This window comes from Lottia gigantea, assembly GCF_000327385.1.
Source record: "Lottia gigantea unplaced genomic scaffold LOTGIsca_23, whole genome shotgun sequence".
In the NCBI taxonomy this organism is placed as follows: Eukaryota; Metazoa; Mollusca; class Gastropoda; family Lottiidae; genus Lottia; species Lottia gigantea.
This window is the reverse complement of record NW_008708645.1, coordinates 456,490-473,630: the sequence shown is the minus strand read 5'-3', so window position 1 is coordinate 473,630 and position 17,141 is coordinate 456,490. Positions and strand designations below refer to the sequence as shown.

The window sequence follows — 17,141 nt, the reverse complement described above, 5'->3', positions numbered from 1 at the left end:
TTCAATATTAAGAAATGGGAAGACAAAAAATAAAAAACATTCCGTCTCGCAAGGTCTCGAAAAACAATGTGTTTTCTTGGAGCACCAGTGACTTGTGTGAGTAAGATGCTTGCTCACCAACCTGAAGATTCAGGGTTCAATCCCGGCATAAATCAAGATTTATCAATGATGCCGGTCAGATTGGCTGACATGGAAAAAGACAATAAAACGAAGCCCTGTGTGCTATAGACAGTGCATATAAAAGATAACTCGACAGTTGGAAATAAAAAATTCTGGCAAAGTCTCACAAACATCACACTGCTTGGAGTTTTTTAAAAAGTTGGAAGGAAATCTCAATTTCACAAGTTTTTCTTTGATTGATATGTTATCCATTTCAAGGTGATAATATGCAAGGTTAGTTTTTGGCCTTCTGACAGCAGTGATTTAGTCATGTGTTACTGATATTAAACCAGCCTGATTACCTATCATATGACAATTTGTTATCTACATGTGATTAGGGCACACTTTGACTCATTGATATGTTGAAATATCTAATTAATGAGTTGTGTCTATTTATTGTGATTATTGTGTAGTGTTACCTTATAATGAGTCAATATCAGAAATTTACACAAGAGCAAGGTATTTTTCTGACAATATTTGACTTTTAAAGCTTATATGTTTTCATACTTTTTTCTTGAAAATAATATAAATTTTCTGATTAGAAACCACAGTTGATTTTTTTGCCAAAATTTAAGATAAAAAGTATTTCAAAATGTCAAATCTCAATGGTGAAGGAATTTCTACAGCAGGTTCATCCTCTCAAGATGTTAATTTAGACAGACATACTCGAAATGATTATGGACCTTATGGCAAAATGCAACCCTTTACTTCAACTATTGTGGACATGGATGGTAAGTTATCTGCCCTTTTTACAACAATTACTACCAGACCAGAAGCACTGGCAGCTTCAGCCTCATTCAACTTGGGGTACAAATAGGAAACAGACTGACTTAATGAGGGGACATCAGGCTGTGGTATGAGGTACCATAGTCGCAAACCTCTCATCTGAGGATTAATTAATTTTAAGAAAAATTGAATTTTTTGGGGCATTCTGAAATATATTTGAGGCAAAATTAAAGATCATATTTTTAAATTCATCAAAATAAAATGAGGGTACAATTGGAGGTGCAAACCATTTTACTAGGGGAACAAACCAATGCCTCTGCCACCACTACTGTACTGATGTAACTTGTGTTGAACCTAGCTTTTTTAACAGAAGTGCCATCAAATGAAATCTTCTGTATAATACATTAAGATATTTTTAGCTATTATCCTTGTGAACTGTCATCAAAGAAGTGGATTGAGTATTAGTCATTTAGAAAATGACCTTTTTAAAAGGACATTATTGATTGGATTGGAATTGGAAGGAAAAGAATCTAAAAAGTGAATCTGATGATCTGATGTATAATGTTAGTCATGAATTATCATTAATAGAAAAGGTAAATGTCAGATCTAATTCTTTAACGCCTTTTACAATACAAAATTTTTCTACATGATGTAATCGGTTGAGTATTCTGAAAACCGTTAACTCTATAAATTAATGTAATGTAAATGTTAACTGTTTCGAGAATGCTTTGCTGCACATATCTCACAAGCCACCTTCACCTTTTCCCACAGAATTTCGTTATTATTTAGTGAAATTGTTGATTACATCTAGATGTCTTCGATTACATCATGGTGACTACAAGGGTTAATTTTAACTTTTTCAAGAAGAGTTACACTGATAACCGTGCCGAGAACGGTTTGCATTTACATTATAACTGAAGAACCGTTTTCAGACTAGAGTTTAATGTAATATATATGGGCACATTTTATCGCGGTCTGGACCGATAACGGAACGTTTTATAGCAGCCTGGTCTGGACCGATAACAGAACGTTTTATAGCGGCCTGGTCTGGACCGATAACGGAACGTTTTATAGCGGCCTGGTCTGGACCGATAACGGAACGTTTTGATCGTCAATAGAATTTTGAAAAAATTATTCAGGCCACCAGATAAGCATCAACTTTTTGGGAATGTTGGAAACAGGACCATCCTATAAACATTTAAAATTCAAACAGATTGTTTTATATAGATTTTCAAAGCTAACTGCCTTCTGAATATCTGATAGGCCAATTCTGAGTACTGTATATATACAACTATTTTACTAGTTACTAGTTTGGTATTTACTTTAATGGTTAAATTAATGTTTGATATAAATATGATTGAATTCCATTCAAAGGCAGAAGGCTGAATCTTGCACCTTGCATGGTGCCCCAGCATTCCTTTGCAGATTTTAAGAGGCCACTAGTTATGGTGGGGGTCAGGAAGGCCTCCTGGAAAATTTTATAATGTGGTGAGCCGGAGAATACATCTAACACGATTTTGGAAGTGAAAGTAGAATAAATTTGTTCATTTTTTATGGTTCACTACGTGAATGATGAATAAACTCAGATTAACAATCTAGTTTAAATACAGTCAATCTGACAGTGAAGTTATTTGAACAACATTTATTGATCAGAGAAAAAAAACATAAAATTAGGATTTGGAAATTGTGTTCCGCAAGTATCGTCACTGATCTTCATCTTGTCAATTGATCGATTGATATTACACTGGCTTCATTTTAATCTAAAAATAGACTAGTAATCATGGTATGATATTACGCATGGTTACAAATCTAATGGCCGCCTGTCCTTACATCAACTGATAGACATTCACTTTTATTGCTGTCTACAAATGGAACAAATTGAATTAATTTCCAATATTTTCTTACATTACTATATCTATCAAATTTGGTGTTATTGAAAATTATTTAAAACTGCCTGAAATGAAATGATGAAACTGAATTTAGAACTGATGTTAAGTTTGAATGAGATTTTGGAAATATTTTTCATCATTGTAAACTGCACCAAATTAAACTGAATTGTATAAAACACTTTAATTTGAATTGAAATAAACAAATTGAAAAGAGGTTTTCTAAAATTTTTGGTGTAGTGGGGAAACTGAAAGCATCAATTTACACCATTCCAATTTTCAATCAAGACGTCTGTGGTTCCTGCGATTCCACCAAAACTAAGTGTTTGATGACATCACTAATCATGGAGGGCCTTATGTGATAAATCATATTTTAAGATTAGTGACATCATTGATCGTTGAAAACCTCTTTACAATCCCTTTAAATCCATTTTGATATTTAATACTCAAAACCTGTTCAACAAGGATAGTACACACCTTCATGTAGCCTACTTATTCTGACAAAGCGTAACTCTTTTGTACATCACTGGATCAATCTGGAAAATCAAACTGAATGCTGTTCTGCTTGTTTAAGTTCAAGAGACAAACAAGATTAGCATCTTCTGCTCCCTGAAACTAAAATCATGGTTCATAATTTTGAGAATTGATTTTTGTTGAGATAAAATGGTGCTACTTGAACAGAAATTCAATTTTATTTTTTAGTTTGTATGAATGAATCTGATTGAAGAAATCGCTTTTTATTATATGTTCTTTTGACAGCAATTCCAATGTCCTTTGACTTCATTCTTAATAGGTGAGGTGCGGACAACTACCATTTTTACCAGCTTAGATTTTTAAGCGAGGTTGATACAAGCTGGACAAATCCGGCCTTAATCATTTTTCAGACGAGAAATGCGTATGAAATATCAGCACATTTTAGGGCCAGACACAAAATGTGCCGATATCCCATTCATACATCTGAGGAACAGTAAGGGCCAGATTTGTTGTGCTAGGTTTGTAACAGGGACCTTAAGTATTAAAAGTAAAGGTATATATCTCATCTGATAAAAGTCTGAAATTGCTAGCCAGTGTTTTTTGCCTGTATAACTATTTTGGTTCGAGACAAGAGCAGTTATTAAGATTTATCTCCATTGTTTAAATTTTCTTGCTAGATTTTAGGAAATAAATTCTGGAAGAAAAGAACAATATGGAACAAAATATCTCTTTAAGTCAATATTTTTTGTCGTCTGCTAGGTTTTATAAATGTCAACAGAGAAAAGAATTGAATTAATTTACCATCAAGTAAACAGTAATTTCCTTCAATCTTTGAAACCAGTATTATAGTTCTATTTATTTGTATAGTTTAGACTGTAATCAGGAAAATCAGATTACAGTCAGATCAATAGATGTTGTAAAGTCACATTTAAAGAGCTATAGTATTTTGATCTTTACAATTGGTAAAGTTAGATAAAAAAGAAAAGTTGTCCTGAATTGTCCTGAAGATCTGAATTATTATATTATGAAATGCTGTTCTAATCTATCTCTTTGGGATGCGGTACAGGAGAAACCCACCCTGTTTGCATTAGGCTATTCAATATAATGATGCCTTGATAGTTGAAATTGTAAAAGAAGTAGTTATACTGAAGAGTGGAGTATCTTTTCTAGTCCATTAAAGGGGAAATTTGCAAAATTTTCATTATTAAAAGGTTGTAAATATACTTGAAAATACATGCTGTATGTACTGTTTACTTGATTCTGTTCATTTGTATTATGTGATTATACTTGTTACTGTATGTATTGCCTTTGACAAGAAATGGTGTGAAATGTTGCAAATTATATATATATATTATCTATGTATCAACCTGAATTTGTTTAAAAGTGTTAATAAAACCACTGAAGGAACTAGTTGTTAAATAGGCAATTAAAACTAATTTTGTAGTCGGGCATGAACAAATTAATATGTTTAGGTGAAAGTGATATATTTCTCTATAATTTGGTTTTTATCTTTATCTTTCTTAACTCTGTACATTTGTTTTTCAAGAAGAATATCAAACTCAAATAGGTTTTAGTATTTAAGATTTAGAGACGTGTTTGTCTAGATTTTGGTACATAATTTTCAAAGCATTTAACATTCCAAACCTACTAAAAAATCATACTAGACTATAATGTAAATTCTATATAATTTCAGGTAGTTCCCAGAGTGAAGGTGGCAGTATTGGTTGTTGTGGATATATTTTATATGCTTTCTCCTGTATAATAATTATTTTAACATTCCCATTTTCATTATGCTTCACAATCAAGGTAAGATTACTTTAAAAATAACAGATATTTCAATGTGACAATGGGGTATCACTTGATTGGAGAATTCTAAACAGACTCTGTCTTTTCCAATTCTGTCTCCTATTTATTTCTCTCTCTGTCTGCCTGCACCTATTATTTTTTGCAACACACTTGAAACGCGTTCTGAACTGTGTTTCAACTTGTTTTATTGAATGTTCTGTTGGTTCATACTTATAATCATAATCATATCTCCTGGGACTTCATTCTCCATAAATTCCGATTTTAATAAATAAAATAATCTGGTTGGATAACAAAACTAAATTTAAAAGCAATTTTATTGATTCACAAATCAGATGACTGGTGCTGGAACTAAAATCATCCTCAGTTAAGTTTTCAAGAATGAGGCCCCAGATCTTAAATTGACCTTGATTCAATAAAGGAAGAATATTGGGGAAATCAAACTTGAATGTGGCATATGTTAAAATGATTAGTATGTATTGGCATTTTAGATACTAAACTACCAAGAGAGAGAGAGCGAGAGATAGTTCTGAAATAATCTCTGTTTACTGGGTTATATTTTAATATTAAACCAATATTATCTATCTTGGATTGGCGCCAATATGGTAACAGGTTACACAGCTTCAGATGATGAATTATTTTTTCCATTACATATAGAACTTTTGATTGATAGTAGTAGACAACATTATTTCAGTCAGAGCTAGACAGTTACATTGAATGTTGTTTAGTGTTAACAGTATACTACCTCTTAGGATGACCAAGAAATTTAAATTTTTAAACTTGGTTAAAATGAGTCTTTGTTTATCAGTGGACTTACCTGGTATCAAATCTAATAAACAGAATCTCTCTATAATCTAATAAATCCATAAAACTAAGTAATAATTCATTCAACTAAGTAATTTTGAAACATGCTTAGTGTTTTTCAATAATATTTTAGTTTAATGGATATATTCTTTAGTCATGTCGCCTGGTAAGTCCAACTGATGAATATATATGCTTGTTGACCAAGTTTGAGATTTTTTTTTTTTTAATTTAATGTCTATTCAAGAGGTAGTATTTCTTTTAAGACTCAGTTTTTTGGATACATTCCTTAGTTCACATGAATCTTAAGATTTTTAGCAGAGATTCCAAATTGATTGAAATGTGAATATTGATATTTCATTTCTTGTTTTTGCTCAAGCTCAGCTAAGATTTTGCTCATATTCATAATGTCACTCGCATCATGCAGAGATAAATTTTGAAGATTAATATGATAATGCCAGAAACAATGTGAATAGCTTGATATTTGATTTGTCTTTGATACCATCAGTTAGGCACCTGTAATAATTGCTTCAAATTTGAGTAAAATCTCAGCCATGTATGAAAATATCGAAATTAAAGTTTTTAGTTGAAACTTTGTATGTTAATAACCTAATGCTTATAACCATTAAATGTTAAAAGATGATATATTAAACTTTTTCTTCATTCAGTCCATTGGGATTTAAATCGAACGCCGACCATATTATTTCAGTAGAGTTTAGCGATTCTTTATTGGTTATCATATAAAATATCTAAATGCACTCAGGGGTTTTGATATATTAATTTACCTCAGTCTGTACTTCCATGTGAAAAATTATCTTGATAAAATATATAAGTGAACCTGACATTATCTGTAATGGCAAGTAACATTAATAGCACAGTTTTCATGAGTTAACTGATTAAAATACTATGCTACAAGAGTCAGGCTGTTTATAACTATAATGGAATGAAAATGTACTGTAAATTATTTTAAGGGACAGGTTTACTATTCGTTTGATCAATAGTACCTAAGTATCAGAAAGAGAAATTTTTAGTTTTGCTAATCAGTATTAGTGTTCACAGCTCACTATCCTAATTTGAGCTTTCAAATCCATGTATGTCCACAATTATCTGCATTAAAATTTAAACGATGACTCGTTTTTTCTTGGAACTATGAAAGAGAAATTCCTAATTTGAGGGAATTTTGAAGTTTTTTGCGATTTTCGCCAATTTTATTCTTCAATTTGCATATATATTCAGTTCAAAAATCAAATCCTGAAAATAGTTTTTAAAGGGACACACTACAATGTGCTTGATTCACACAATTCCAGTAATGTTTTCTAGTTATTACAGTTGATTTATAGCCAAAATAGTCTAAATTGTGAATGCAATTGAGACTAATATTTGGATGTTTATCCTCCTTATAATGTCAATCTTATATTTCAGGTGGTCCAAGAATATGAAAGAGCTGTCATGTTTAGGTTGGGTCGGTTGTTAGCGGGTGGTGCACGAGGACCAGGTAGGTTTTTGATTGTCTTATCTGCGACAAGCAAAGTCTGTGGCTGATTTTTGACATCTTGGATGAGTTATATACTTATTTGTTGAGAACTTGATCTCCATTCTTTGATGAAAAATCTGGTTTGATTTTTACTAATTTTCTATCAATTTTTTAAGAATATTGAAATTGCATTTTTTACTTTGATGTATTTAAAGAAATAATTTGATTAAAGGAAGGAAGTTCAAGGAAAACCATGGTCTATTATCAGCAATTTGTTCCATACTTGGATAACTTAACATGAAAGCCAAATAGAATCTTGACATAAAGTAGGTGGAGCTTAGCTATAGTACAACATATCCATTTTGATGTTATTCCATGGCTGAAGCTCCGCACTCTTTTTGAAACGTATCATGACTTTTACAAGCTTCCATTTTATTAGATAAAACTGTAATGTGATTAATATCTAACAGATTCGTTTGTTTAAACATGTTAACCATGGCATATATTCTTCTTCTTATCCTTTTTTTCAAGTTAACAGATTTGATCAAATACCTCCAGTCTCCAATCTGTTTCTATTCTAGGTCTGTTTTTCATTATACCATGTATTGACTCCTATACTAAAGTAGATCTGAGAACAGTTTCATTTGATGTGCCACCACAAGAGGTAAGTTATATTTTATAGTCTGTAGCCTAGAATATCCCCTCTTAAAATACTAAAGATTAAATTTAACCAAAGTGGTTTTTATACGCCGAATAATTGCCTTCTAAAGTTTTCAAGAACTAGCGCAATAACTCAAAATCAATATTATTCAGTATCGCCCTAAAGAGTTCAAAAGAAGTTGTATGACTGAAGGTTGAATATTTCATACTAATGATTGTTACTGTACTGCTAAATATTTTTATTCAAAATCAAAGCTGCCAGTGGGCGTATATTACCTTGACTGGCAAGCTATTTTTTTCTAACATATAGAAAGATAGTCTTGCGAAGCAAGGTGACATATGCCCACTAGCAGATTTGATTGCATTTACAAATCATTGTTTGTAGCCTGTATAGTGAGCACGAGCCATGTGTGAACAGACAGAGGGATGCCAAAAACATAAAAATCAAAATAATCCAAAAAGAATTGTTGCTTTAAGAGTGAGCAAAAGTTGCACTATATGGCTAACAGAGGGAATATACTAAGTTGAAAACAACATTGTAGTGAAAAATTTATCAGATCATCCTGAAAATCAATAGGGATCATCTGCATAATAACACAAAATAAAAAACCAAAAGAATCCATAAAGAATTATAGGCCTGTAGAGTGAGCACCAGATGTATAATATAGCTAATAGAGTGAAAACACTAAGTCACACACAACATTATCAGATCATCACATAAATCGATAGGGATTATCTTCATAATGACACTGACCTACAAAATAAAATCAAAAGAATCTGTAAAGAATTGTTGCCTGCAGAGTGAACATGAGATGTACAATATAGCTAATAGAGTGAAAACACTAAGTCACACACAACATTATCGGATTATCTTCATAATGACACTGACCTACAAAATAAAAATTGAAAGAATCTGTAAAGAATTGTAGAGTGAGCATGAGCCAAATGTGAACGGACCAATGGACAGCCAGGGTGATTACAATATACGCCCAAAATATATTTGTATTGTATAATGCTTAGTAAAAACATTAAGATTCAAGAACCTTCAACAAGAAGATTAACTAACTAAACTGTAGGAGACTACATACAGCTATTTAGATTAATCAATGTAATTATTATTCAGGTATTAACAAGAGATTCTGTAACTGTAGCAGTAGATGCTGTAGTATACTATCGTGTCCAGAATGCTACCATGTCCATAACCAATGTTGAAGATGCCAATAGGTCAACTAGATTACTTGCTGCCACCACCCTCAGAAATGTGCTTGGTACAAAAAATTTGGCTGAAATTCTTTCAGAAAGAGAAGCTATCAGCCATAATATGCAGGTGATTATTTTTTTTATTATAACATAAAATATAAAGATAAAAAACAATCTATTATCTGTCAATCATTATAGATTAAACTCATAATATAGGCTAAGTAGAAAATTATAAAAAGATGAACTATATTTTAATAGGTGGGTTTTTTTCTAGAATACAGACAGTTTTTAATAGCCCAACGAATAAAAAAAAAACTGTCAAAATGATTAACTTAAGTGTTAAGGAATCATTTAGTGTTGCAATTTGTTCAAATAGCTCTGAATTAGAGCTGAGCATTATACTGGTATCAAGATATAATAATAATAAAATCTTTATTAGGGTGTAGGAATTTATATCATTAGAAATATTATCTGATATTGTTTTTGTTACACTTAAAAATTGTATTTTGTTGATATTTACCCATATTATATGATATATTGATATCAACTTGTACCAATATTGCCCAGCCCTACCCTGAATATTTTGGAAATTCACCAATACAGTTCACTATCACATATATATCTAGAACATGATTATGTACATCTAAATTTTATAACTTGGATTTTGTCAGATCTATCTGGCCTAGTTTCTTTAAATTTCAATCTGTGAAAATGATCATACAATATTACCTGTATAGCATCTTATCTTAAAGTTATCATATACCGGTAACCTTAAACTAATTAGAGTTTTATAATTATAACATAAAAACATTTGAGATTGAAATAGATTTGTTAAATATAGGATGTAATATTAAGATTCAGTATCAAGATTAAAGAAACTAGATTTACAGATCAATTACTCTGTTAAAGGATCACTATCTAGAATTATCAAGATAAAAAATAGAACCAGTTTACTCATTTCAATATAAATCAATATTAAATCTGATGTAAAGAAAAAATGTGAAAAATATATTTTGAACTCAAGTCAAATTTAATTTCCATTATGTAAGCCTTTTTTTCTATCAGGCATAATCCAAGAAACATTTTACTTGTTAAATTCAGAATTGTATAATTTCTGGACTTTACACATAAAGACCTATAATGTCCTGAAATATAAATATGACCATCATCAGCTCTATCTGATTTGTTGTAATATGAGCAAAATAGCTACTTCTCAATCTTATTGGAATCATAAAGAGGTTTTCTAAATTTTGTACATGTATCAAGGACACTGATAGCCTCAATTTACATTTCAATTTTCGATCAGATGTCCATGGTTCCTGCAATCCCACTTATACTAAGGGCCATATGCAGCGCTCGTACTTTACCTAAACTTTGACCAAAGTTAGACTTTAGGTATGCACCGGTCGATCTTTACGAAAGTCGTGCTTAAATTTGACTATCAAATGTAGAAAATGAAAGCCGTAATCCTAACTTTGTAAAGTTCGACTTTAGCCAAAGTTCAACTTTAGTCAAGGTAAGAGCGCTGCATACGGCACTTAGTGTTTTATGATGTCACTTATCGCCATATAACATGCTTAATCACATAATATTAATTTTAATTTAATTCACTACATCATATATATAAAACACCAGTCAACATGACACTCCCATATAAACAGTGTCTCTAGCGTCTCTAGTTACTCATCAACCTCCTGTTGTCTGCATCCACTTCCGTGTCACCAATATTGTGGTTCGGTTTGACTAAACACCATAATTAACTATCAAACATCATATTGCAGGGTCAACACATAGATAATGCCCTTTGCGATTAGTCACGTCATCAAACAATTAGTTTAAGTGAAATTTCAGAAACCACAGACATATAGAAAACCTCTTTACAATTCCTTTAAAAATAGTAGCATTTAACTTCAGATATTTTACTTCATCTCTGGTATCTTTATTATCATAAAAGATATGTTAATTTTAAATTTAATGTTTCTATCAAATTCCTATAGTTCACCTGCTGTCTGAGTTCTGAAGCTGTAAGCAAATAAAAACTCAAAATTATAGAAAATTATAGACCCAAACTTTGATGACTTTCATAGTTTTCACTCTTACCTTTAAACCATGAATCAATAGAATTGATTTAATCAAGAATATTGTAAGACTCTATGAAAAGTGGTCCTCACTCGAACTTCAGATGAAAGGTCAGCGTCTATTACTGGTGAAAATTTACTTTACCTCTTTCTGTGGGATTGTAAAGAGGTTTTCTAAACTTTTATTGCATATCAGGGACAATGTTAAGATCTATTTGTACTACATGTATTCCAGTTTTTAGTCAGACATCTTTAGTTAATAAAATTCTAAAATTTTTAAAATTCCATCTGACCAAATATTGGAATAATGCAAATAGAAATTGCCATGAAACACATACAAAAAACTAGAAAACCTTTTTACAATCCCTTTAACTTGTCAAAGATTTGACAAAAACAACCCAGCAATAGACACATAAATTTTGTGTTTGATAACATTTTAAACTTCCCAAAGCACTTCTTGCACTGGCACAAATGTAGAAAACTTGTACTATGCTACTTACAGTCATGTTTAGATGAATGCACAGGTCCCTGGGGTATTAGAGTTGAGAGGGTAGAGATGTAAGTAATGGGTGACGGCATGACACTTATACATCTATTGCATGGTTGTAATATCTTAATAAAACCATAACTTATTATAGCCCATTTTGATTTTTGTGTGAATTTTTGTAGGGCCATTTTGAGTTGTAGATAGCCTCTATACTAACATAAAAATCATTGTAATCACATTTTAAAATTTGGAAAGAATCACTCTTTGATACAAGAAAACAAAATTGAAAGCCATCAGAGATTGGGTGGGATATAGAAACACTAGAGGCTGTCAAATTGCTCTACTTTTGGTTTCAATATCCCACAATTCCTTATTTTATGATTTTATAATTTTATTTTACAAGTTTTACATGACACGCTTTGATTGGTTAGAAATACTATCTTTTGTACAGACCTTTGATAAAAAACCTTGTTAAATTATGATGTAGACACAAAATATCAGAAGACAAAAGAGATACGAAATTGAAATCTGATTTTTATCTGAGTACAGTCTAATCTTTCAAATTGTAGAAAAAGTAGTATTGCTAGCCACTCTAAGAGATGGTGTTAGTAGTGTCAGGGATATAGAGAGAGAAAAAGAGGGTGAGGGAAGGATGAATAAATCTTATGAACACTATCATTATACTCTAGAACAGAATATATTAACATTGACTCCTGCATTACATGTCTGTAGCATCATCAGCATGTTGTTATCTAGCTTTGTAGAAGTTTTGCTGATTCTGTTTTTTGTGTTTTTTTTATATAGTCCTCATTAGATGAAGCTACTGATCCTTGGGGTGTTAAAGTGGAACGTGTTGAAGTGTAAGTATTGTATTTATATTATCTTATAGTTATTTAGACCTGGATTATCCAGGTCTGTGATATGAACAAATGTGAATCAAGGGTATTAAGAGTTGATGTGACAATAGATCTGCTCCTGAGAAGAAAAAGAAAAGCCTATCAAATGTTTTTAGCCATAAAGTAGACCTTTAGATTCTATCAGGAAACAGCTTTTGTGCACAACCTATTTTTGTTATGAGGATTTACCATGCCTAAATGTCATGGTTTGAAGAGTTATGTTCACTCTTAACCGGCATTTTTGTCTGAGATTTTGGTACATGTAGAGCTAACATTATGTTCATAAGAGTTGTCATGTTCCTGTTACAGCGGTAGAATGATTGTCTACAAGTTTCACATTGATCTTTGATTGAGAAGCGTGTTTTCAATGATTCAATACAGGCAGCCATTTCAATGACCATCCTTTTACTTCTAATATTACCAGATTCCTGATTGGATATATTGAATTATGTTGTATGGTCTGCCAAGGGAGGTTATTAGTCTCTAATGACGAGAATATGGTATTGTTCAAGCAACGGTTAGATGTTGATAATCATCTTATCGTTGCTGAAAGAACATGAATATCCTCCTAGATTTTTGATTTTTTGAAATCTTGAAAGTATCAGGCAAAATAACAACCATGTCTGATGCTGCCAATCTTAATTGAAGTAAACAAGACATTCATGTAGTTTAAAGAGCTGATTTAAACTAATTTGAAATGTTATTAGCCATCTGGTTTCTCTCTATCAATTCTATGTTGTTTATATAATTAGATCTGTTTATAAACAATGTAGCTTATTATTCGGCTTATTATGTAGTTATGTTTATATTATATGCATGTAAAGTTTATTAACTTGGTATAGATAGATATTTTTATGTCTTTATATTCTGCAAATTGCATCAAATAAAACTACCTGGCCCTGGCTGGGGACACAAACCTTTTCTTCATACTTAGCTGAGATTTTACTTAAATTTGAAACAGCTATTACAGGTCCATAACTGACTGAAAAATAATATATCAGTATATTCCTTAAGACACAATATTTCTAGCATTATCATATAATCTTCAAATTTTACTTTCACTTGATGGCATCAAGTTGATGCATATGAGTAACTATAACTAAGCTGAACATGAGAAACTTTTTGTGACCTTAGGGCCTTGTTTCAGGTAAATCACATCAAGATAGGACAAACACTTGTTAAACGCCCACATTATAATGTGGTCGTATATTGTCGTCTCCCCTGTCTCTGTCCGTTGATTCACATTTGACTACCATTTTCAACAGATTTTAATGAAATTTTATGTCATCATTTATATTGATGAGATCTTAGAAAAGTTCGAATTTGACAAACTTTCGATGAACGCTTTTTGAGTTATTGCCCTTGACTTAGAAAAAACGCTTCAAAAATTGTTTGTGAACACAATGGAGACTACAGTTTTCATCCAATGTAAATGAAATATGATGTGAATAAGTATAATGATGAGATCTTTGACAAGTTAGAATATGACTTTTTTTTCAACGAATGGTTTTTGTGTTATTGCCTTAGTAAAAACGTGTTTGTGAACACTATACAGACAACAGTTTTCATCCAATTTAAAAGAAATTATTTATGATCATTTATATTGATGAGATCTAGGACAAGTTTGAATTTGAATTTGAATTGTTGCCCTTGACAAACGCATCAAAATTTGTTGGCTGGTTAACGTGATAGAGGTGACAGTATATCTTGCACAAATTAGATTTTTGGTACGACTTGACACAGATATGACACAGGAAAGTGGGCGTATGCTGCTAGGCAAATACTTGTTTTATATTTAAACGAATATGATTATCTCATTATTAAATTTATCAGCCGAGTTTGATATAGAAGAGGCTTATTTTCTACCAGAGGCGTATTTTCTTTTAATATATATGATTTTTTTTTGTATTACAGTAAAGATGTACGTTTACCTGTACAGTTACAGAGAGCTATGGCTGCTGAAGCAGAGGCTGCCAGAGAAGCAAGAGCTAAGGTAAGTATTTCCTTGGATCATGAAAACTACAGTGTATAGCGTCCTAATGCAAACAAGACTAAAGTTTTACTGCTAGAAAAGACTGTTTTAAGATAAAATTTAGGAATCGTTTCAATTTGTCCATTACAGGTAATTGCTGCAGAAGGAGAGCAGAAAGCTTCAAGAGCTTTAAAAGAGGCTGCTGATGTCATGGCTGAATCCCCTGCCGCTCTCCAATTACGTTATCTTCAAACACTCAACTCTATATCAGCCGAGAAAAATTCAACCATCATCTTCCCCTTGCCTATTGACTTGCTTAATGGATTCTTAAACAAACCTGAAAAAACCTCATTTTAAGAACACTTTAGGCAGTCAGATTTCCTAGACTAGATTTGATTGGCTCATTTTTCAAAGCTCATTAAAATTTTAACCAATCAGACAATATCAATTATTTGTTTATAATAGTATATTTACTGAACTAACAGAATTCAATATTTTGACCTATGTTTTGATTTTGTATTTGGTAAAGTTTATTGACAATATTGTTAAATGACAAGAACAATTGTAATCCCTTTTTTATACACTGGTAATTAATTATTATTATACATGTATATCTTGAAGCCTCTTGAATTTGGTCTATGGATCTCCAAAGCTGTGCTGTATTAAGCAGTGTCAACCTTGCCTTAAAATTCATGCATAATAAGCACCTTGTATAAAGTGAAAAACAACAATATGAGTTTTATGTTCAGAGAAGTTAATAGATTGGCTGGGTTGTTGTAATATGTAAGACACAGATTTGGTACATCAAATTCAAGAGAAATTTCATTACCTGTTTTGAGAATATGGTAAATAACTTCAAATCCTTATTAACAGTTTTCAATCTATATTTTAGATAGCACAGATTTGAGTACAAATTTTGATTTAAAAAAGGGTTTTTGAGAATTTTCTTGAATATAATGTATTTCTTAATATATGTTTAAAGTGAAGAATTGATGATGTATTTATTATAAACCGTATTCTGTTTTCTCTGTAAAAAATACTTCTTGCCTTTTTTAATCAGTTGGACATTTTTATATATAGGGCTGACCTTCATTGTGTATATCAATTGTACATTAATTTAAAAATGTTGTTATTTGTATATTAACTGCAAAACAATCTTATCTTTTTGAACAAGAACATTTCAAGTTATACATGTATTTGTATGTAGAGATACATGAAACCACAAATTAAACTTGATAGACCTTTTACTGGACCAATGTCTCAAAAATCATGTCAGCCCCGAAAGCATGTACAATGGGAAATGAGATAGTTTGTAAACTGTTCAGTTATATCAATCTGCTAAAAGTAAGGTTTATGCTACATGTGTATGTGATATAGAAGGTATATTAAACTTGTAGTGTTTATATATATGAGGAACATCTGCAAGAGAACCATGATTAAGACTAGAACAAAATTGTAATATTCCTGACTTTTGATATTATCTGCTTTTATATATATAAATATACTGTATAAACTCAAACTAAACTTTTTATAGTAAGTGTCAAGTTAAAATTTTATTTTTCATTCAAGCCAACTGAGATTTCTTGCTTAAAACAATCAAACAATACATAATTTTTAGATTCATAAGACATGCAACAGTAAAGTGAAAATTATTCTTTAAGGACCTCAATTTATGTAGATTTTGTTGAATACATTGGAAACATAAATAAGTATAATATTGCCTGTATGTTTAATTTTGAACTGATCTGGCTACAAGTATTTGATAGCCAATAATTAAAACTTGGTGTGTGGGTGTGAAATGCCAAAAGATCATGACAAGCATCCAGTTGAACACTTTTGTTCTGGGGGTTTCACCAAAACTTAAGAAATAAAATCCAGATATTTAGAAATACAGTAATCTGATTGGATCAATTTTAGTGATTGACCAATCAGATGATTGGAGCACTAAAATCATCTTAATATTTATGTTTTTAAGAATAAGGCCTTGTCAAGGAAAAATGGCTGATTCATTGAATCAGTTTTCTACATCAAGGTACAAGTTGGTGTGGACAGGATTTTTGTCACAAGATAATAAAATTACACTGAAAAGGGGATATTTTTTGGCTGATTGAAAACTAGAATGATGAAAATAAAATGAAGCATGACAATTCTTAAAAAATGACTAATTTTTTTTTCAGTTTGTAAATATATTACATATATATATATTATATATAAAAATTTGAATGTTTTTTATTAATATATTATATATACCGTTTAATCATGATCAAATTTTACACAATTACAACAATTTCTTGAAAAATCAGAATAACAAGACTTTATTTTTCATATATTCACAATACAAAATTCTTTAGTAACTGTTGATTATCTCAAATGACATTTATGTAGGATATTACTGGTATTTTTTTTCTTTAAATGCAAAATTCTACATATAATGTATGCTCAATGAATGGAATTCATATTTCTGTTATATTTTTATTTTCTTATTTATTGTAACATGTTTTCTTGTAACTAGTATTCTAAATAAA

The 17,141-nt window shown here is 31.0% G+C and overlaps 1 protein-coding gene across 1 annotated transcript; it reads left to right on the top strand.

The window, feature by feature from the left end:
- The first annotated feature begins 531 nt into the window (after positions 1-531).
- LOTGIDRAFT_214616 (hypothetical protein) lies at positions 532-16,017 on the top strand. The gene is made up of 8 exons (XM_009054903.1): positions 532-890; positions 4,939-5,051; positions 7,272-7,344; positions 7,905-7,987; positions 9,107-9,310; positions 12,553-12,608; positions 14,559-14,637; positions 14,767-16,017. The coding sequence occupies exons 1-8, from the start codon at positions 752-754 to the stop codon at positions 14,971-14,973; spliced, it is 954 nt and encodes a 317-aa protein (XP_009053151.1). The 5' UTR covers positions 532-751; the 3' UTR covers positions 14,974-16,017.
- Positions 16,018-17,141: the final 1,124 nt, after the last annotated feature.